The 22,910-nt window shown below is 36.2% G+C and overlaps 1 protein-coding gene across 1 annotated transcript in view; it reads left to right on the top strand.

Moving 5' to 3' along the window:
• The window catches only part of ABCD3 (ATP binding cassette subfamily D member 3), a 76,905-nt gene that overhangs the window by 3,771 nt on the left and 50,224 nt on the right, over positions 1 to 22,910 (top strand). Inside the window, exon 2 of the mRNA XM_061121335.1 lies at positions 21,194 to 21,230. Within this exon, the coding sequence (XP_060977318.1) occupies positions 21,194 to 21,230 (37 nt within the window). The remainder of the gene's footprint in view (positions 1 to 21,193; positions 21,231 to 22,910) is intronic.

Below are 22,910 nucleotides of genomic sequence, written 5' to 3'. Positions count from 1 at the left end.
TGATGACAATGCAGTGTACAGACAGTCAGGCCTTAGAAACTTCTGAAAGAAGAGAGTAATATGGTTGGGAAGAATTAGGGAAGGTTTTATGAAGGATATGAGCTAAGCCTAGAATGAGGATAGGAATGAATGACTGGAGATAAATTGAATGTTAACAGAAGCCTTTATCAGATTTTTGTTGCATTTTATGAGGCATGGTCATGCTCTTTCAGTCCGTTGTCCACTGCCATGAGAGCTCTTTTTAAGAAACACAGATATGGTCATGTTATTTCTTCATTCAACTCTTTCAGCTATTCTAAAATACAGAATTCTTAGCATGAGAGAATGGTGTTCATGATCTGGTCCTTTACTACTTACTCTGCCAGCCATATAGAATAAACAGTCTCTGAGTGGGATGGGCTCTGCCCAGCCTTGCAGTCTAATTGTAATCATTCTCATCCCCACCACTTCTTCCCACCCTTTGATGTTTATTTTCCTTCATGACTCAGTTCAGTTAGCACTTTCTTTTGAATATCGTCTGTCTTTTCCTGATCTCCAAACTGATGTCCTCTGTGCTCATGCTGCTCTAAGCATTCCTCTGCTCTATATTGTACCAGTTTATTTTCTTGGCTTCTGCCTGCATCAGACTGTGAGTTTCTGGAGGCTATGGACTGAGTCATCTTTACATTCCTATTTTGCATATGTCACAGGATAGACATTCAGAAGCATTTATAGGATGGACAAGTGATACAGGATAGTTGAAGACTTTTTAAGGATAATTGACAGGCAGTTGGAGATGGGGTACTAGCACAAACGTGAGTTAAAGGCATTATCTTCAGAGAAGTGATAGTTGTGTGCCTGAGATTATATAACAGGAACTGGGGGTAGGGGAGGGTAGGAAATCAGTGGGCCAGTTTTAGAAGGCAAGGAAGGGACCAGTCAACATTGCTAAACTGTTTTATGATCTTAAAAAAACAACAACAACAACAACAAAGAACAGAAGCAGAACAAAGCAGTTTTCTTTCTCTTCCCATGAATGCTTGTCAAAGTTCAGATTTCTCATCCTGGATTTCAGAATCTGCCTTTATCTGGTCTCACTTTACCTGGCTAATCTTTTATTCCATTACCTGCCAGCAACTACTGTGTTCCAAATAGACCAGTTTCTGCACTGTTTTCTGAACAGGCCACACTGCTTCTTGGCTTTGGAGCCTTATTCATGATTTAGCCGTACCTGGAATATCTCTTCCTATATTCTCTGTTCTTCAACTCTTATCCTTTAAAGGTTAGGTCAAGGTCACCTTTTCCATGAAGTGTTTTTAAACAAATAAGCATCCCCCTTTAGTCTTATGAACTGTGTGTTTAGGTACTTTTTTTGTTTCATCTATTAATTGTTTGACTGAGTGTGATCTAGTTGTTGGCCATCAAAGTGTAGGCATGTCCACCAGCTTATGGGGTGGTCCTTTGTCTTTTTCAAAGCCCCAGTCTGTAGATGGTAGGAATAGCCAAATGTTTCTGAAGAGTTTCAGAAAGTTGTGTTTTTCTTAATCATGACTTGCTTCACTTCCATGTTTCTGCTCTATTTTAGATTCTACTTATACCTTGTCTCTTGAGCCTGTCATTTTGGTATCTGCCTTGATTCCTCCAAATTCACAAATCAGGTTTTGTTGTAGAGGTTTTTGAAAATTTGAAAGTAGTGGCAGGGATTATATCACAACATGTTGTTGTTGTTTAGTCACTCAGTTGTGTCTGACTCTTTTGCAGCCCCATGCATTGTAGCCTGCTTGGCTTCTCTGTCCATGGAATTTCCCAGGCAAGAATACTGGAGCGCTCTTCTCCAGGGGATCTTCCCAGCCCAGGGATCGAGCTCAGGTCACCTGCATTGCAGGCGGATTCTTTACTTCTGAGCCATCGGGGAAGCACCATATCACGACACAGAGAACAGCTTAAAATGGAGAAGTTCTTTTATTTAGAAGTTTCTTGGACATTCCCATATGGGGGCAACCCCTATAACATCCACTCTCGTGGTTCACCCTAAGGGTCTCATTCCCCCTGTTGGAAATTTATTAGCTTTGTTGGGTGCTCTAGGGGTTGGCCGAGTATGGATCCTCAGAATAAAAAGGAGATGCTTACGTAGCTATAGGTGAAGAAGACCTCAAAGGATTTGCCAGGAAAGCAGCTATGTACAGAAACCAGCTGATGCAGTTTGTCTTCTCAGAACTGTGTAGCTGTCTATGGTATGCTTCAGGTAACTGGGTACAGACTGCTTAATGAATTACGTGTCTCAGTTTTTGGTACATTAGCACCATTGGCCAAGCAGTCTATTTTAGGGCTTTTGCTATTGCCGTTCCCCTGCCTGGAATTCTCTTTCCCCATTTATCACTACTGTTTTCTCTCCCATTTTTCAGTCAGTTAGCAGATGTCTTCTCAGTGAGACCCTCCACTGGCCCTTAGTGTAAAATTGCATCTTTCACATACACACTCACTGCCCACTTTCTTGGCTCTTATTTTTCTCCGTAGCATTTAGCACTGTCAATTGCTTATTTAATTTACATATTAACTTACTTATTGTGTCTCTGCTGTTGGGATGTAAGTTCCATGAGGGCAGGAAATTTTTGTCTGTTTTGTTCATTATTATAACTCCAGTAGCTAGAGCTATGGCTGGCATATAATAGGCACTCAAAAAAGTTTGTTAGATGACTACCTCTGAAATGCTCATTTCTTAGAGCTGTAGTTACTATTGTTTTAAATAACAGTTTTTTTCTTGCTACAAATGTAAATGTTGTCTCCTTAAGTATATTACGAACTCTTTAGGAGCTGGGCCCCTTCTATATGCATGAAGGGATATAAGACAGCATATCTTAGAAATTTATAAAAATAGTATCATTATTATTATATCTTATAACCTGCTTTTGAAAGTTAGCAATAGAGTGAAAACATTAAAAACAGTTTAAAAAAATTGAAAATCATGTATAATGTCATCACCATAATATATATATTGTTTTATTTGTATTACCTTTATTATTTATATGCATAAATTTTTACATAGCTGAATGCATGCTTTGCTATTCTCATTTTAAAGCATAGACATCATTCTTGTGTTTTTACATGAACCTCATTACTATATTTTAAAAGAAATATATAAATACTCCTTTGCGTGACTATATCATAATTTATTTTACACTTAAATATTGGATATCTAGATTGCTTCTGTTATTTTTATGGACAATACTATATATATTTGTGAGTGAACATTTCTCTCTCTGCTGAATTATTTCCTTGGAATAATTGCCAGAAATAGGATTAATGAAGGAAAGTTATAAGTTTTCCTTAGTATAGTTTATACCTTTCCTTTTCCAGAAAAGGTGTAAACATTCTGGAGCTACACAAATTCTACATATTACTTTTTAAGCATTGTGCCATAGAATACTATGAATGAGTGCTAATTTAATTCTCTAATCATTAAGGGGTATTAGAATTTTTTTGGTAGGGGGATTATTTTAGAGGGGTAAAATAATGTTGCAGACTTATTTTAATTTGCATGAATGCATATTTTTACATGTGAAACATCTTTATTATGGAGACACTTGGCGTAGTATAAAACAGTCACTGGTGTTAGATACAGGTTCAGGTTTTTATTCAGCTGTCTGCTAGACCTGTGATCTTGGTCAACTACTCAACTTCTTTGAGCCTCACTTTTCTTATCTGTAGAACATGAATAATAGTATTTACTTAACTCAGTAGTTGTGAGGATTAAATGAGAAAATGTCCTAACTCAGTAGCTGGAACAAAGTTCAGTGGATAAAAAATAACTTTAACTTTCCCTTTGCCGCTAACAGACAGCAAAACATCCCTTTGTTAGGTTCTCAATAATTATTGAGCCTTCCTAAAAGTTTTCCTCACAAAAAAAATATGCCCACAAAAATCTCCCTAAAGAAACCTTTTGAATCAGAGTTGGAAAGTATTTAAGTTACTTTTATGTGACATGGTTTCAGGCCTTTGTGTTTTTTCAGTTGTTGCTTCCTGAATATGATACTATTTTTCTCAGTCCCTTAAAGAGGAGGTCTGAAACTGAATTCATTATTCTAAGTGTGGTCTGATAGAGTGGAATAGGTTGTTACCTGCTTTGTAGATCCAAAACATTGGTTAAAATAGATGAAGTTGCATTCATTATTGTGGCAGTAAGTATTCTTTACTCATATTTTAGCTTTCACAATTGTTTCCCTCCTTTCCCCTTCTCAACTTGCTGGTTTGATTTTTTTTTTAAACCTGGGTATGGGTATTTACAAGTTATCTTTTGGCATGTTACTTCCTCCTAAATTTTTTTCATCCTGAACATTTAATTAGTATTCCTTCTGTATATTTTGTCAGAATCCAATTAAGTTATTGGATAGGACTAAGTATAGAACAATATATATATAGCACTATAACCTTTCTTTTAAATGATACCCTTTGGGTGTTGGTTCTCATCTTTAACCTGGTACGTTTTCACATGTTTTCTTCTAGTGATGATTTGGCCCTCTGACAACAGGGCTAGGCATCGGGGCCAGTCAGAGTCCTTCCTACTCTGTGATGTTTCTGCTGGAGTCACTGGTGAAGGGTCTTTCTTTTTTGGTCATAGATGATGAATATCACCACATTCTACTCTGCTGCAATAGAATATAAACTGAAATTATTATTATTATTATTTTTGGCCACACCACATGGCCTGCAGGATCTTAGTCCCCTGACTAGAGATCAGACCTGTGCCCCTGAAGTGGAAATGCGGAATCCTAACCACTGGACCACCAGGGAATTCACTAAACTGGAATTGTGAAGAAGAGATAGGCACTCTTTGTAATTTTCTTTATAGAGTTATATATGCCAAGTTAAGTTTTATTCAAAATGGGTAGTGTATTTCTCTATTGTTATTTTTTTTGGAATGATTCTTTACAGAATGTTAGAGATGTTTAAAAATGACGTTTGTAGTCATTTCTACAAAAAATTAGGCATAAGGCCCTTGGTTAAGAATATGGCTTTTATTATAACATTCTTTTTATGAGGAAATAACTTTTGTTTTAGGCATTTCTGTCAGGAATATAACCTTCCATAGCATTAGGATAAAATGCTATGGTTGGATAAAATGCTATTGGTTGTTCCCAATAGTTGTGGGAACTATTAATGCATATGTAAAATAGTTTGAAGTCCTGCTAGGTGAAACTAGTAAGTGTGCTAAAGGTGTTTTTTTTTTTTTTTTTTTTTAAAACATTCATTTGTTGTCCTTTGGATAATTAGCAGTCCTAAATGAATGCAGTTAATAAAGTATAAAATTGAAAATAAAGCTCATCAAAGCATTCAGCTATATTGATTGATATCTGTGAATCACCGCTATAATGATACTATAATAATAGAAATAAATGTGAGTTATATGATTTATTCTCTGCTTAAGAAGTTATCTATTGGCATTAAAAATAAATCAGTTATGTGGAATGCATTATTATGCATATCTTCAACTTGCTTGTAAAAAATGCTTCAAAGTAATTTGTGTCAAACTCAGTCTTCTGACTCTAAATTCAGTGTCACTGTCATTCTCTCCTCATTGTATCTTAGAAGTGAACTTAGGGTATAGCAGAAGAAGGAACTGAGGTACGTCAGATCTTTTCCTCATTTCAGAACACGGACTGGAGGAGTAGGTTGGCATGGGAATCAGGGAACCACTCGAAGAAAGGAGCCCAAAGATCATGCACCAACTCCTGAAACGTTGCGTGCCTGCTACTTGTTAGATGCTGGGTGTATCAGTCCAGTCGCTCAGTCATGTTCGACTCTCTGTGACCGCGTGGGCTGCAGCACGCCAGGCCTCCCTGTCCGTCACCAACTCCTGGAGCTCACTCAAACTCATGTCCATCGAGTCGGAGATGTCACCCAACCATCTCATCCTCTGTCGTCCTGGGTTTATAGAGATGAATAAAAGCTCCTGTTCTCAAGAGTTGGGGGGTATGGTACAAGTCTGTACCTTCCAGGTACTGAGGACACACAGTAGTAAATGAGAGAGGTTTGTTTCCTAGATGGATCCTCAGTGGGAGAAGACCTATTTCATTTTAGTTTTGTATTGGGCACTTGGGAAGATTAAAAATTGAGCTAGAATTTTTGCTGTTAAGAAACTCACAAACTATTGAAAGAATCCTGTGTCTTAACATTTCACACTGAATTTCTAGTTTAAAACATCTGGTATATTTTATTTAAAATATTATTTTTCCACTTACATGTAAATACAGTTTTGTTGTATCAGGAAATTATGTTTAAAGTGTTTTCAACTTTTCAACGTTTTAAACATTTACTTTCCCCTGAAGTAATGCCCAAGATGTGCTTTTTAGGAAGCAAGTGTCAGAATCAATGAAATGATCTCCATTTTTAATATATCAGATTACTTCCAGTTTAACTATTGATGGGTGAATACATTTCTCTGTGTATTTTATCACTGGCTCAACAAAACAGCACTTTCCCATTACTGAAGAAAGTTTCAGTGTTGGAGAAAATAAAACATTGATCCAGCACATTCTACTGAATGCTTGTTATACGTCACTAGTCTAGGTAAGTACTGAAATACCAAATTGATGAACATTATTTCTGACCTCAGTCTTATGGAAATGCAAATACCTAGAAAACTTTTATTGTACAAATCAATATCACTAGACATTTGGTCTAATAATAATTCTGTGGGAGGTAGCTCTGAGCTGAGAATGTTTGATTGTTTTGGTTGTTACCTGGGGAGGTTTCACTCTTGTACCTGATCTTAAGAGATAAGGAGTAAAAGGCATTCCAGGTAGGGAAAGTAGCATGAGCAAAGGCATGGTGTTGGTGGAATTATGATTCAAGAAGAAGGAATTTCAAGACACGAAGCTGGTAACATTAGTATTAACTGTTTATTGAGCACTTGTCATTATTATAGGTTTAAATATTTTGCATTTATTCCTTACAACAGTCTTTTGAGATAGTTGCTTTATTATCTTTATTTTATTGGGGAGTAATCAGAAAGGTAAAAATGACCCCTGATGATAAAAGTTCTTATGATTGAATTAGCCATGTAGAGGGTAAAAGACAGAGTAAAACATTTATATCAGTCCTTCAGATTGACTTAGATTTGTAACCAAGCAAGGCCTCATATGCCCATTGACACAGAAAGCCAGACTCTTGACAGCAGATGTTTTCAGCCAAGTAAGGGTTTATTGCAAGGGGCCAGGCCGGGGAGTGAGAGACTGTCCTCAGATCCATCTTGTTTTTTGAGTTGGAGATTGTTTTAAAGGGGAAGAACAAAGAGGATGGGCCAAATCATCATCTGTGACATTTCTTAATCATAGTTTTGGGAGTCAGGATGTTTTAGTTTAGGAGTCCCAGACCAGGTGGTCCATGGCTTGGGGGTCTATTAGCTCATCTTGCCCTGGAGTAACAACCTGGGTTAGTATGTTAATGATGATAACAGACTAGTGATTTTAGTACATTAACGATGTTATCGACACCAGCAGATTTAGTCATCTGACTGGTTGATTAGTGTTCAGTTAGCACAGGATTGAAGTCAAAGGGAACAAAAAAAGGAGTAAAGAATTGGTTAGAGAGATTAATCATAAACTCAGTAAGGGACCTTAGATTCAAAAGAACAGCCAAGAATCATTGGGGGTGGGTGGGGAGGGAAAAGAATTATTCAGGTGTTGAAGTCTTACGTTGAATTCAAACTGAAGTTAATTGTTACATTAACAATTTTATCATAGTACATTAATATCGAAGTATTATAATCATTGGAGGAGGTAGTGGTAACCCACTCCAGTATTTTGCCAAGAAAATCCCATGGACAGAGGAGTCTGGTGAGCTACAGTCCATGAGGTCGCAAAAGAGTGGGACACAACTGGGCACTGAGCACATTATAGTTATGGTGAAATACTGTTTAAGGTCTTTAAAGCTTTTTTATTGTACATTATACAACAAAATGTAGAAAAAGTATGTGAAATACATATATGAATTAATGTCTTTTTTTTTTTGTAACTAGCACCCAGGTCAAGAAATATCTTGGCCATCCACCCAGAAGCCTTCCACTCGGCCCTTCCTAATCACAGCCCCTTCCCTCTATAGTCCTGACTTCTCTGGTAATGGCATCTTTGTATTTCTTTATAATTTTTATCATCCAAATCTACACTCCTGAGCACTGTAATTTAATTGTGTTTGTGGGTTTTTTTTGTTCAAATGTCTCTTAACCTCTGTGTCCCCATGCTCTTTCTCTTTCCCTTTTCTTTAGACTTCCCTGGTGGCTCAGACGGTAAAGCGTCTGTCTACAATGCAGACCTGGGTTTGATCCCTGGGTTGGGAAGATCCCCTGGAGAAGGAAACGGCAACCCACTCCAGTACTCTTGCCTAGAAAATCCCATGGACCAAGGAGCTTGGTGCAGGCTACTGTCCATGGGGTCGCAGAGTCGGGCACAACTGAGCGACTTCACTTCCTTTCTTTTCTTTTCTTTATTATAGTTTATTTGTTGAAGCAACCAGATATTTTCACCTATACAGATTTGGTAATCTGGATTATGCCAGTTGTGTCATTTTTCCTCATTCTCTGTATTTCCTCTAAATTGGTAGTTGAATCGAAGAGCTTGACCAAGTTTAGATTTTGTTCTTTGGACAAGAGTGCTTCCTAGGTGTTGATGTGGTATACTCTCTGTTGCAAGGTATATAATGTCTGGTTGTTTCTCTTTTTGTAATTTGAGCAGCCATTGATATTTGATGCCTAGAACAGTGAGCTTATTATTAGGGTTTACAAAATGGTGATATTTGAATTGTTATTACTTCATTTGTAAGGTGGAATGCTTCCATAAAGAGAAACTTTTCCTCATCTGTTTGGTTATCCAGTGGCACAGTTCAGTTAGGAAAGGCAGGATAGATGTTTTCTTCTTCATTAGTTTTTAAAATAATACAGTTTGTATGGCATAAACCAACACACCATGGTAAAGCAATTTTCCTCCACTTAAAAAAAAATATTAGTTTCTTATTATTCTCCAAAGGTGATCAGTGCGTGTTTCATAAGTGTCCTTATGAACTTATTGATTTCCTCCTTGAAAAGAAGAATTTAATACTCTCTTTTAGATGCTTTGGAGGAACCTTTATGAATGCAGTGAATGTTATACATATATGAAATGTGCCTCAGTTTTCAACTATTGCATTGGCATCATTTCTGTTTAAATTTTAGAATCATCATGTTGGGATATTGATGATAATTTCATCTCATTTATAGATTAATTTCTAATACTGGTTATATTGCCCTTGCCTTTTTTTGATCAGTCTTGCTATGATTGTAAAATGTGTCCGTTTTTTTTAAAAAATTGACTCTTAGTTTTGCTTTACCTCTATTGTCTTTTGTTTCATTATTTGCTTTCATCTGATACCTTTTATTTATATTTTCTTCAGTTAATTTTGTTCTTTTTCAAAATGTTCAGATAGATGATGAATTTTCAGTCTTTTCTAATGTATGCATTTAAAGTTATAAAGTTCTCTAAGCACTGTTTCTTTGCATCCCACAGGTTTTTTGATATGTAAACTCTTACTCTGTAAACATATCATTTGATGTATATGTCACTCATTTCAAATATTAAAAAAAATTTCTTAGACCCATGGCTTTCCACAAGAGAAAGTGAGTCTCTTTATGTCAGTTGTAACACACCATCCCAGCAGTTATTTCTGAGTGGCTGCGTAGTTCCTTTGCTAGGTTTGCCTAGCTTCCCTTATGAGCTGTATCCAGTAGAGGACTGGTGGTGCTTTGTGGTTCCTATCTGGTAGCTGGTGCTGGCTGGTGGCTGGGATGCCCCAGTTTTCATCTTAGTGACTTTGTATCTTTCAGTAGGCTGTACAGTTGCTCAGATGGTAGTCTCAGGTCAGCATTCTGAGAAGTCAAGGTGAAAGCAGAAAGGCTTCCACACATTCTGTTTACTAGAGCAAGTCACAAGCCTGGCCTAGATTCAAGGATGGGAGAAGATTCCTCCATTTTAGGAATTTGTCTCAGATTTAGATTTAGGAATTTAATCTACCACAATTTACAAACCCCTAAATGGTTTCTCTTGTATTTTTCTTTTTGCTGTTAATTACCAGAAAAATTGCTTTGTGGTTAGAGTACTGATTTGTTTTTTCATCATTTTGTTTTTACCTTTTTTAGTTGTTTGGAAGTTATTCTCTATTTAAATTTAAAAAAAAATGTTTACTGATTACCCTAGAGATTTTGACATCTGCTTACCTTTTCAAGTCTAAATATTGATCAATAAGAAATACTTCGTCATCCTTCTAGGAAGTAAAAGGACTTCAGAGCAGCGACACCATTAACTTTACCCCTGATTTAGATGCCATTTGTTGTCGTTGTTGTTGTTGTTTTTTAGTACTATAAGACACTATGTTGTTGTTTTATATAATATTCACTTAGAGGTAATTATATATTTGCCATATTTGCTTTCCATTCCATCTTGCAGTCTGTGCCTTCCGGCTGGAATCAGCCCTCCTCTTCCCGTAATATGTCCTTTAGAAATTCCTTTAGTACAAGTCTGCTCCTGATGAAGCCTCTCCATGTTGTCGGGTAATGTCTTCATTTGCCTTCATTCATGTCAGTGTCTTTTTTCCATGAATGTTTAAGTGTAGATTGGTGGTAATTTTCTTTCTGTACATTGAAGATTTGATTCCGTCATCTTCTGGTTTCCTGTATTAATGTTGAGAGGTCACCTGTCAGTTTGTAACTGTTGCTCCTTTGAAGGTAATTATTCTTTTTTTCTCCTGTAGCAGTTTTAAAGAATTTATATTTGTCTTTGGTTTTCTGAAGCTCACTATAATTTGGTTAAGTGTGGATTTATTTTTTATCTATCTTGCTTAGGATTCACAGGCCTCTTAACTTTTGTGGATTGATGTCTTTCTTCCATTTTGGAACATTCTCAGCCTTTATCTGAGATCTATTGAACCAATTGATTAGATATTTAATTTTAATTGTTGTATTTTTTATTTTTAAGAATTCCATTTGGTTTTAAGTCTGTGTAGCTTTTTATTATTTCCTTGTCTTGGTAGATATCTTTGTTTTATTTTATTTCATTAAACACAGTCTGCGTTGTCTTATAGGATATGTTTGGAAATTCAAGTATCAGAAATCTTTTTAGGTCTGCTTTTGTCTTCTCTAATTTCTGCTAGTGCTTGGTTATGGAGTTTAGTTTCCTGTGTGCTTGGTTATTTTTGATTATAATCTGGACATGTTATTTAAAATTATTTGTAGGAATAATTTTGAGGCTTATAGTAAACATACTTTCATTTTAAGAGGAATGTTTGCTTCTTAAAGTGCCTAAGAGCAGTGTTAGTTTAGTTAGGGAACAACTTAAACCAAATTTCTTAAGAAAACGTACTAAAAATTTTAATACAGTATCTTAAGCAGATGCTAGACTCACATTTCAGTTTTCATAGTTTTGTTTCCCAAAGGAGTTATATCATTAAATATTCACATTATTGTCATGTTATTGTTGTTTAGTGGCTAAGTCGAGTCCATTGTCATGGACTCCCTTTAATTCCCTTAAAATTAACATCTCTACTTTTGAACTTCAAGTCTCAACTTAAAAAAAGTTATATTCTGGACAATTCCATATAGTTATCTTATTGGAACCTGAAAATTAGCACATTCACATTATTATTTCCCTGAATGCTTCTGTGATGATTCTTTATTGTGGTAAATAGAAACACTGTCCTCAGGTCACTCAAGGTGTAAACTATTTGTGAGGCAAGAGTTAAAATGATCTTTGCCTTTCAGGGCATGAGTTTGGAGCTAATACCTCTAGTATCTTTACATGGTTCTTTCAATCTTTGTTCTTTTATTTCCATATTTAGTTAGGCCTTAGCTCTTATCTGTTCCCTCACCCTATTATTTCTAGCATTTTTTTTTTTTTGCATCTTTCTTTCCATTTCCTTAGCCACCCCTTTGTTCAGCTCGTCATTATTTCTGATCCCTGATTGACCATGGTTGTGTGTGTGCATGTGTGCTTCCCCCAAAACCACCCCCCGTCCCCTGCCTTACAGACACGCAGTGTTTGATATGGCTCTGGAAGTGAATTGGGAGAGAATAGAAATGACAAGGAAGATCCTTTTTAGAAAGCAGGTGGGAAAATTGTTGGTACATGAGAAATTTCCATAGCCTGAATTGAAGTCGGGGCAATAGAGGAAGAGGAGAACGGGGAGAGAGATTGGATAAAAAGAGTGTGCGGAAGGGAGATTACCTAAGAATCATCCTCAAGTTTGTGGCTGGGGTTGGGTAGAAAAAAGTACATTCACTGAGTTAGGGTCCATTTCAGTATGAGAAAATGGAAGAGTAGATTTGGGGTGAAACAGTAAGTTCAGACATAAAAATACATGGAAAGTTTAAAGTAGTTTCAGTAGATACAAGTACAAATACCTTATTTTAAAAAATGGATATTCAAGTCAGGAGCTCAGGAAAGATGAGGGAACTAGAGGTTTGGGGAATCTTTATAGAGTACAGGTGATAGCTGATATCATGGTTTTGACTGAGGTGTTCTAGAGTGGTATCTCTTGGCCCTAATGAATCTAATGATTCTGATAATTTTTTAATTTTGTGTTTTCATTTTAGTGATGTTATAAATAAAAGAATATATCCACCTTCTGGGTCATCTGAATGACTACTATTGCAGATTTTTGTGTCTCTGTTTGTGTTTGAATGGTTGTTTAATTGTCTCCAAAGAGACCACATGTAAACAGTAAACAGACCTGCTGCATTAGAACCTGTATTAGGTTGACATGTAGTAATGTAAAACTAAGAAAATCATTTTCAGCTTTTACATTCATGTTGTTCAGTCACTAAGTTGTGTCCGACTCTTTGCCAACCCATGGCCTGTAGCACATTAGACTCCCTTGTCCTCCACTCTCTCCTGGACTTTGCTCAAATTCATGTCCGTTGAGTCAGTGATGCTATCTAACCAGCTCATCCTCTGTTGCCTCCTCCTCCTGCCCTCAGTCTTTCTCAGCATCAGTGAGTTGGCTGTTTGCCTCAGGTGGCCCAAGTGTTGGAGCTTCAGTGTCAGCCCTTCCATTGAGTATTCAGGGTTGATTTCCTTTAGGATTGACTGGTTTGATCTCCTTGCAGTACAAGGGACTCTCACAGATCTTCTCTAGCACCACATTTCGAAACCATCAAGTCTTTATATTTGTACTGAATTTTTTTGCTGTTAAAAGTTTCTTTTGTAGAGATAATTAGATGTGAAACTTGTCTTCATAGAATTTTTAAGTAACTGAACTCTTACTATAATGAAGCTTTGGATTTAAATAATGAAAAAGACATAGAGCAACTGAGCAGTGTATTACTGTAACTGTCATACACTGATAAAAGCACATAGGGCTTTCATGTAGATGATGTGTTGAGGGCAAGGGAAGGCTTCATAAGATGTCATGGTACACACTGAATAAGATATTTTATGAAAGCTTGGAGGGAGAAAAGTGATGGCAGAGTGGACTGATCATGTGACCTGTTGTGGGTGTGTATATGTATATGCTTGTGTGGGTGGATATATGTGTGTGTATATATATGTGTATGTATGTTTTACTTATGCAGAATTCTCTTTTTGTGAGCAGTTATATTACATGAATCCCTGTTTACCTCTATAAATACCAATTTGTAATATTTATTTGCAATAAGACTTATGATATTTTCTCTATTTTGATATTTAGAATTTTGGGGGGGATATAGTAATAAATTGATTGTCTCATTAACATTAATAAAGCAGGGATTTAAAGCCCGTTCATTGTTCACAAAGGAAAAATAATATTATTAAAAACTCTCGGCTGCTAACTAGCATACATAACACATGAATCATTGCTTCTACTCTTTTATCCCAGCACTGGTGATGAGTTGTAGCGGTGCTGTCTCACCTATCACTTTAAATGAACAGTGATTCCATTTTTATTGGCTTTAGTTTTTGCTTGTTTTTAAGTGATACATTTTATTTTGTGAACGTAGAGGAGCTGTAAAGGAAAGGAATATATTCAGCTGACTCTTGAACAACATGGGTTTGAACTGCGAGAGTTTGCATACGTGTGGATTTTTTTCATTAAATACTCACTTCAGTACTACACAATCCTTGGTTGAATCCAAGGATCTGGAACCTCAGATATGGAGGGCCTACTGTACAGTTATAAGTGAATTTTCAGCTTCACGGAGGATCAGTGCTCCTAAACGTCATGTCAAGGGTCAGTTGTACTTAACTTTATGCTTACACATATTTAAGGAAGAACCAACTTAAGGCAATGCTGGAGTCTGTAAGAAGTGTTTTTTCCTTCAGGACAGGTTAAAGTCTAGAAAACACTGGTCTAGGAGAATGAATTAAGTGAGAAATTCTAGGATCAGAATTATTGTTCTGGATAACTAAACTCTGATTAAAGTTTTCAGAATTGTGTTCTTTTTTCTGCTTAGTCTGGAAATTATCTGAAAGCTTCTCTTCAGTTTTTGTCAGTTTCTTTTTCGTAGTCTCATAGTTTGTTGGGGGAGGTTTCTGCTTATTAATTTTACATATTTTGTTGACTTTATTAAAGAACAGTTAACTCCTTCTCCTTCTCCCTCACCTCTCCAACAATAAAATAACAAATAAAATTTACTTTTATATTGTATTCTTAGGAAAATGTCTCTCCTAGATTTTGGTCATCTTTTTCCTTTAGAGTTTTATTAAAGCTTTATTGATGTATAATAAACTGCTTATATTTAAAACACAACTTAGTAAGTTTTCACATGTAAGCATCAGTGAAACCATCACTCCAAACAAGATAACAAAATCTCCATCACTCCGGCGTTCCCTCTTGCCCCTCTGTGGTCAGTCTTCTGCCCTCCACCAGCCTAAAGGCACCGCTGACCTACTGTATAAAACTGCACATGAGATTTGGCTGCTCTGGAATTTCATATAAGTGGAATCTAACTATGTACATTTTTGTCTAGCTACTTTTCAGTCAGCATCGTGATTTCGAGATATATTCATATTGCATGCATCAATTTTTTAAAGTTGTTGAATACATTTTATGGAAATACTTTGATTTTTAAAATCCACTTGCTTGTTGTTGAACATTTGGATGTTTCAAGGTTTTGGCTATTAAAAATAAAGCTACTGTGAACATTTGTGTAAGATCTATGTTTGGAAATATGCTTTTATTTTCCTTGAGCAAATACTTAGTAGTGGAATGGCTGGGTTATATAGTAGGTATATGTTTAATTTTTTAAGAAACTTTTCCAAAGTGAGTGTTCCATTTCATACTCCCATCAGCAGTATAAAAAAATTCCAGTTGCTCCACATATTGATAACACTTGCTATGATCGGTCTTTTTAATCTTTGCCATTCTAGTGGATATACGTAGTGATTTCTCATTGTGGTTTTAATTTGAATTTCCCTTAGAACCAATGACATGGAGCATGTTTCCTGTTTATTTTTCATCCATACATTTTCTTTGGCAGCATATCTGTTTAAATCTTTAAATGAATTGCCTTCTTACTTGATTGTGAGAGCCTGTCATTTATTCTGAATACAGTTTCTTTCTTGGGTGTGTGTTTTGCATATATTTTCTCCCACTTGGTGGCTTGTCTTTTAATTTTCTTAGCAGCATCTTTTGAGAAACAAACATTTAGGATTTTGATGAACTCTAATTTATTGATTTTTTGTGTGTGTGCGCAGTTTATCCTATTTAACGAATCTTTATCTTTATTTAAGTCTTTGGAGAAGGAAATGGCAAACCACCCCAGTACTCTTGCCTGGAAAATCCCATGGATGGAGGAGTCTGGCAGGCTACAGTCCATGGGGTCACGAAGAGTCAGGACACGACTGAGTGACTTCTCTTCACTTATTTAACTCAAGATTACTGAGATCTTCTGTTCTCTTCTAGAAATTTTGTAGTTTTAGCTCTTCATTTAGGTCCCTGTTTCACTTCAGGTTAATTTTTGTATATGGTATGCAATAATGTTTGAGATTCCTTTTTTTTCCCCCTGCATATGTCTGCCCAGTTGATCCAGTGTGTGTGTGCGTGCTAAGTCACTTCAATCGGGTCCGACTCTTTGCAACCCCATGAACTGTAGCTCCCCAGGCTCCTCTGTCCATGGGATTCTCTAGGCAAGAATCCTGGATTGGGTTGTCATTCTCTTCTCCAGGGGACCTTCCCAACCCAGGGATCAAACCTGAATCTTCTATGTCTCCTGCATTGGCAGTAGTGTTCTTTACCACTAGCACCACCTGGGAAGCCCAGTTGATCCAGTACCATTGATTAAAAGATTACCCTTTCCTTAATGAGTTGCCTTTGCACCATATATGTGTAGGTCTACTTTGGACTTTTTTATTTCTTTGACCTTTATTTATACTCTGATGTCAGACTGTCTTAATTAGTATAGCTTTATGATAAGTCTTGAAATCAGGTGCAATTCCTCCAACTTTGTTCTTTGTCAGAATTTATTGGTTGTTCTAAGTCCTCCACGTTTACATAGGGAGTTTAGATTCAATTTGTTACTCTTTACAGAAAAGTCTGGTAGGATTTTGATTGGGATTTCATTGAATTTCTAAATCAATTAGGGAAGAATTGACATTTTAATAGTATTGACTCTTCTTATCCTTGAGCATGATAGATCTCTCTAGTCTTCTTTGCACATTTCTTTGCAGGGTGTTGTGTTTTTCAGCATGCAAGTCTTGTGCATCTTTTTTGTTTTCATTTTAATACTAAATATTTAATATTTTGATGCTTTTGAAAATGGTATGTTTAAAATTTCAATTTCCAGTTGTTCTTCACTCATATGTAGAATGCAATTGATGTTTATGTATAGATGTTATATCCTAGAAACTAGTTGAACTCCCTTAGCTTTTTTGTACATTCTTTAGGGTTTTCTATATAGATGTTAATAGAGTCTGCAATAAAGATAGTTTCACTTATCCATTTTCATTCTGTGTGCCTTTTGTTTCTTCTCCTTACCTTATTGTAGTGTGTACTTCAGTAATGATATTGAATAAAAGTGCTGAGAGTTGGCGTCTTTGGCATGTTCCAGGTGTTACAGAGATTAAGTCTTTTGTTATTTGGTATGGTGATAGTTGTAGGTGTTTGTTGATGTCCTTTGTTATATTGAAGAAGTTTCTTTTGTTTCTAGGTGAGAGCTTTTTTAGGATGAGCAGGTGTTGGGTTTTGTCATAAGGCCTTTTCTGTATCTATTGATATGATCATATGTTTATTCTTTTTTAAACTGTTAATAGGATGAATTGCATTGATTTTTCAAAAGTTAACCTGATCTTGCAGTTCTTGGATAAAACCCTCATAGACTTTTTAAAATAAATAGTTGGTTACTATTGTCTTTCATTTTTGTAATGTCTTTGGCAGACAAAAATGAGAAATCTGCAGAAGTACTTCTTGCAGTGTACCAAGTACAGAGGTTGTCTTCAGAGAAAGCACTGTTCAATTATTTGAGTTGTGAACTGAACTAGCTACTTTGTGTGTGTGTGTGTGTGTGTGTGTGTGTGTGTGTGTGTAACATCATTTTTACTTGGAAGAAAGACTGAATAGCTGTGTTTATTCAGCCTTGAATATTGCAGACATTTTCTTGTATTGCCTTCAAGGAAAAACAACTGGCAGTATTTGTTGTTAATGTTATAATTTAAGCTTTCAAGTGAAAAATCAGAATTTGGAAAAGTTTTCTGCTACCATGAGCTTGCTAGCTTCCCAGTGCTGAAGGCCTTTCTGGTAAGATTGGCGGCAATATTAACAAGTGTAATTTTGAAAAATATTGTATAATACAATGTATTGCATTTGGAAGGCCTGCAGTTGAACTCAGTGAAGCATTATTGTCCAAATGACTAATACATGATCTTAGAAAATCTGGAATGGGTAAAAAGAGTCATTGAAAGTGTAATATAATACTAGATTGGTGAATTTTATTGTATCAGAGTATAAGTTTATTGATACAGTTTTCAGACTGCATTGCCACATTATAGTATCACAGAAGAATATCCACACTTACTAGAATACTCCTGTTTTAAGCTACCTAGTATTCTTGCCTGGGAAATCCCATGGACAGAGGAGCTTGGTGGACTACAGTCCATGGAGTCGCAAGGAGTCAGACGCGACTTTATTGACTAAACAGCAACAACAGATCTGTATTGTGATAGATAGAGTAAATGCAGACTCAGATATGAGAATCTACTTGTCCTCTGTTAAGCCAGACATTAAGGAGATTTGTCAAAATATGAAACAATGCCACTTTTCTTAGTAAATTTTTTTTTAGGAAAATACAGCTTTTTTAAAAATAAAAATTTTACTTAATGTGTAAGGTGTTTATTTAAATGAGTAGATAAGTATTTTTTTAAATTTTCTGAGGTTGAAATTCTGTGTGATAAGTATTTATGTAACACAAATAAAAGTTCTTGAGGATCCTGAGACCACAAGGTTCGAGAAGTGCTGATCTAGAACAGTGCTTAGCATGCAGTAAGCAATTAGTAGATGTCTGAATGATTCTTGACCATGTTATTTTATAGTTTACCTGTCTTTTTGGTAACACGTGCATTTGATAATGTATCTTTTCTGTGTGCCTCTGTTTCTTACTCTAGGAACCAAATTGTTTTTATATATCTTATCCTGGTACTGGGATTCTCTTTTCCTTCCCTCTGCCCAGGCTGAGCTATTGGGAAGGCAATGAAAAGGATTGATGCAGGACTGCCATCCAGTGTGCTGATTTATTGAGCAAGAAGAAAATAGATGAGCAGCTCCTGTCTGAACATAGCATTGATTTTGATATAATAACCTGGTTTAAGGTCATCATTCACATAGTCACAAAATTAGACTTAAAATAGTTTCAGTCGGTTATACCCTGAGATGTAACAAAATAGCTGATATTTAGTGACTGCTCCAAGTCAGATTACAGATACTTCACCTGGTGGCTCAGCTGGTAAAGAATCCGCCTGCAATGCAGGAGACCTAAGTTTGATCCCTGGGTTGGGAAGATCCTCTGAAGAAGGGAATGGCTATCCACTCCAGTATTCTGGCCTGGAGAATTCTGTGAACTGTATAATCCATGGGATCTCGAAGAGTCAGACATGACTGAGTGGCTTTCACTTTCACCATTTTGTGTTCATACTGGTAATATATTTTGAACACGTTGACTGCTTTTATTTTAATGAATTTAATTTAGCTGCTAAGTTGATTTTTTTTTTTGGTAGTCAAACATAGAAGAGTAGAAGACCTGTCTGTTGTAGAGCCTTTCTAGTTTCATAGGATAAAAATAAAAAATAGGAAAATACTGAATTTTTGTTAGACTTGAATCTGCCTACTAGTAGATCTTGTTTTTGGAAGTACATTAACTTCTCTCCACCCTTTAGACATATGAAGTAAAAAAAATAAATAATCTTTTTGACATATGAAGTAAAAAACGTAATCCATTAAACAGGGTTCTAATATACAGCTCTCATATATCCTAAGCAATTTATGTGTTTATATAGCTGGTAAGGGCTTCCCTGGTAGCTCAGTCTGTAAAGAATCTGCCTGCAATGCAGGAGACCCAGGTTTGATTCCTGGGTCAGGAAGATCCCCTGGAGAAGGAAATGGCAACCCACTCCAGTATTCTTGCCTGAAGAATCCCATGGACAGAGGAGCCTGGCAAGCTATAGTTCATGGGGTCTCAAGAGTTGGCCATGACTTAGTGACTAAATCATATATATCTCGTATCTTCAAAACTGAGGAAACTTTAAAGAATTCTTTAAAAGAGGAATTTAGAAAGTCTTATGAAAGGGGCTCATAATTAACTGTGCCTGCTTGAACATGTATATATATATATATAAAAGGCATCTTTTGAAACAGTTTTGTAGTGTCATGAAAATTTAAAAACAAATGAGCAATCCTGCAGTATAGTTGAAATTAGAAACAGTAATATGCCTAAGCACTTTAAAAATGATAGCATTCACTGCATTGTAGTTGTGTCTTTCTAGCCTTACTCAGTGACATGGTGACCTGTAATGAAAATGTTCAATCTGCAAATCGCTGGGGCTCAACTAGGTATTGAGCATAGAGGATTGGGTAATATATGACCCTTGTAGTAGAAAAGGAGATGTGCTATCCAGATTCCCCTTCAAAGAAGGGCTTATTGTCCAGCTGTGAGGAGTGTGAATCGACAGGTAACCCCTTCTGCACATGTCTTAGGGTCTGCCTCAGCTGCAGAGCTACCTTCTCCAAGGTCGTGATCTTGCTGGAGTGGGAAAGATTTGCTGCTTATTGAGTTAGGAAGAGGTATAAAAAACCCTACCATTTCATCCCAGCTCAGAGCACTAGGATGAACATTTCTTGCTTCAGGGCTTCCCACCTGGTTGGCTGAAATTTTGTTGGTGTGTATCACAGTTTTGAGTTCTGCCTAGCTTTCTTTCTTTGCCTTTCTTTCACAGATGCTGATCTCTAATAGACATTTTGCACTCTACTTTGGAGAGACCAACCTGCAGTAGCCCCTGATTTCATGGAACTAATTTACTGGGAGGAAACGTACATTAAACAACAGATTTTAACTGTAATCAATATTATATAGAAGCATAGGGTGAGGTGGTAGTGTATATAAACAGAAGCCAAGTTTGGTTATTATATTGTTTAGGGGAGGAAGCCTGGGTTAGTAGTCAGATCTGGGTTCAAGTGGTAGACTAACTACTTTGAGTTGCGTGAACCTTGGTCGTGCTACTGACTCTTCCAAGCCGGTTTTTTCACTTGTAACGTGGAAATGACACATGGTCTCCCATCCTTTAGGCTACTAACCTGGGATCGCTCACATGGCTGGGAAAGGATTCCCAGCAGCAAGAGAGTGAGCTTAGTACACAAATGTTTTCAGGCCCTTGTTTGTATCGGTTTGCTAATGTCATAGCCAAGCCTTGATTCAAGGATGGAAAGATAAATTCCATATCTTCTTGGGAGAAATTGTAGAATAAATATATTTGTGTGTGTATGAAAAAATTACAATGTAATGCCTGACACATGATAGTGGTAGTTAACATTTATTGAGCATTTTCTGTGAATTATACTTAGTAAGAGGCAGTTGGACTATTGTATTTAATATATTCTGTCTCAGTGTGACATGTAAAAGAAGAAACTTATTCGGAGAATTTGATATATTCTTTTTATTTCTTAAAATAATTTTTTTATGATGGAAACAATTTGCAAATAAAGCTCTCTTGCTCTTTTTTCTTTTTCTCTGCAGTAAGAAAAATGGAAAACCACCATTACAGAACAATGAGGTAAAATTTATATCATCTACTCTTTGGGATTTCATGCATTTACTTCATTTGTTTCATTATATATTTTTGAACTAGGATAAAGTCATGGAATTTTAGGATTAGAGGGGAACTTAAGTATCATCCCAAACCCACTACATATTATAGAAATTATTCCTAAAATAGAAAGCCTTGATAGGTGACTTCTAATATTTACTTGAATCTGTTCATTTGGTGGAAAGTGCTACCTAGGAGATAGCTATAACTCTGTTGGTTCAAACCCAAGGTACAATTAATCTTCTCTCTCTAAGATTCTATTCTGTCTTTTGTAGAGACACAGACCGAGTTTACTCTGTTTTCTCTAACAGACTCTGATGTTGTTTGAAGATAGTTGTATTTTCTGAATCTTTTTTTCCACCCATGCTAAGCAATTCTCATTCCTTCAAGTTTTTCTCGGGTAACATGGTTTCTGATTGTTCTTCAATTATGTATACATTCCTCTGGATCTGTATTAGTTAGTTCCTCCAGACACTATGTTTAGGATAAAATTAGTTGTCCAGAAATGGTCTGACTAGCATGGAATGCATCTGCACTGTTACATCTCTTGATATGAATACCATATTGCTAAAATTCAGCCTAAAGTTGCTTTTACTTTTTTGGCCATTACTTCTGTTTACATTAAGTGGAGTTTATGGTAAATTGTAAGCCTGAGGTATCTTTCTGATGAACAGCTCTTTTAACAGACACCTGTATTCATCAGCTATTTCTTTTTGTGTGTGACAGTTTTACTGAGATGCAATTCGTATACCGTAAAATCCATCCATTTAAGTGTGCAATTTAGTGGTCTTAGTATATTTGCAGAGGTATACAGTCATCACCACTATCTAATTTTAAAAAAATTTCAATTCCTCATGAAGAAATTCTGTACCCATTAGAAATCTGGCCTGTGGTAACCACTGAGCCACTGGTCTCTGTTGATTTCCCTGTTTTGGACATTTCATAGAAATAGAATCATGTGGTAATATTTGGCAATTTGTGACTGGCTTCTTCTATTTAACATGATGTTTTTAGGGTTCATATGTGTTGTTGAATGCATCAGTACTTTATTATTTTTTTTTTTTTATTGCTGAACTGTAATCCCCTGGAGAAGGAAATGGCAACCTACTCCATGGAAAATCCCATGGACGGAGGAGCATGGCAGGCTATATATAGTCCATGGGGTCACGAAGAGTTGGACACAGCTGAACTTCACTTCACTTCACTTCATTTCATTGTTTAGATGTACCACATTTGCTTAACTGTTAGTTGTGGTAAATTTAAGTGGTTTCCTCCTTTTTGATCGTTATGAATTATTCTACTGTGAACTTTCATGCATTCATGTACAGGTTTTCACATGGACATGTGGACATATGTTTTCATTTCTCTTGGGTATATACCTAGGAGTAAAATTTCTAGGTCATATAGGAACTCAGGTGGTTGCTTTTAGATAAACATTAGGTCAACCTGTAGGGTCTATACTACTAGTCTATCCTGTAATATATGTATTCTATTACCGTAATTTTTTTTTTTTCTTTTTGGCCACACTGTACGGCCTTCAGGATCTCAGTTCCCTGACAAGGATATAAACCAGGGCCATGGCAGTGAAAGCCTGGAATCCTAACCACGAGGCCACCAGGGAACTCCTGGTGTAATTTTGAATATAAT

The sequence above is a fragment of the Dama dama genome, chromosome 20, assembly GCF_033118175.1.
Source record: "Dama dama isolate Ldn47 chromosome 20, ASM3311817v1, whole genome shotgun sequence".
Classification (NCBI taxonomy): Eukaryota; Metazoa; Chordata; class Mammalia; order Artiodactyla; family Cervidae; genus Dama; species Dama dama.
The sequence above is the reverse complement of the archived record's forward strand: the minus strand, read 5'-3'. Positions and strand labels throughout refer to the sequence as shown.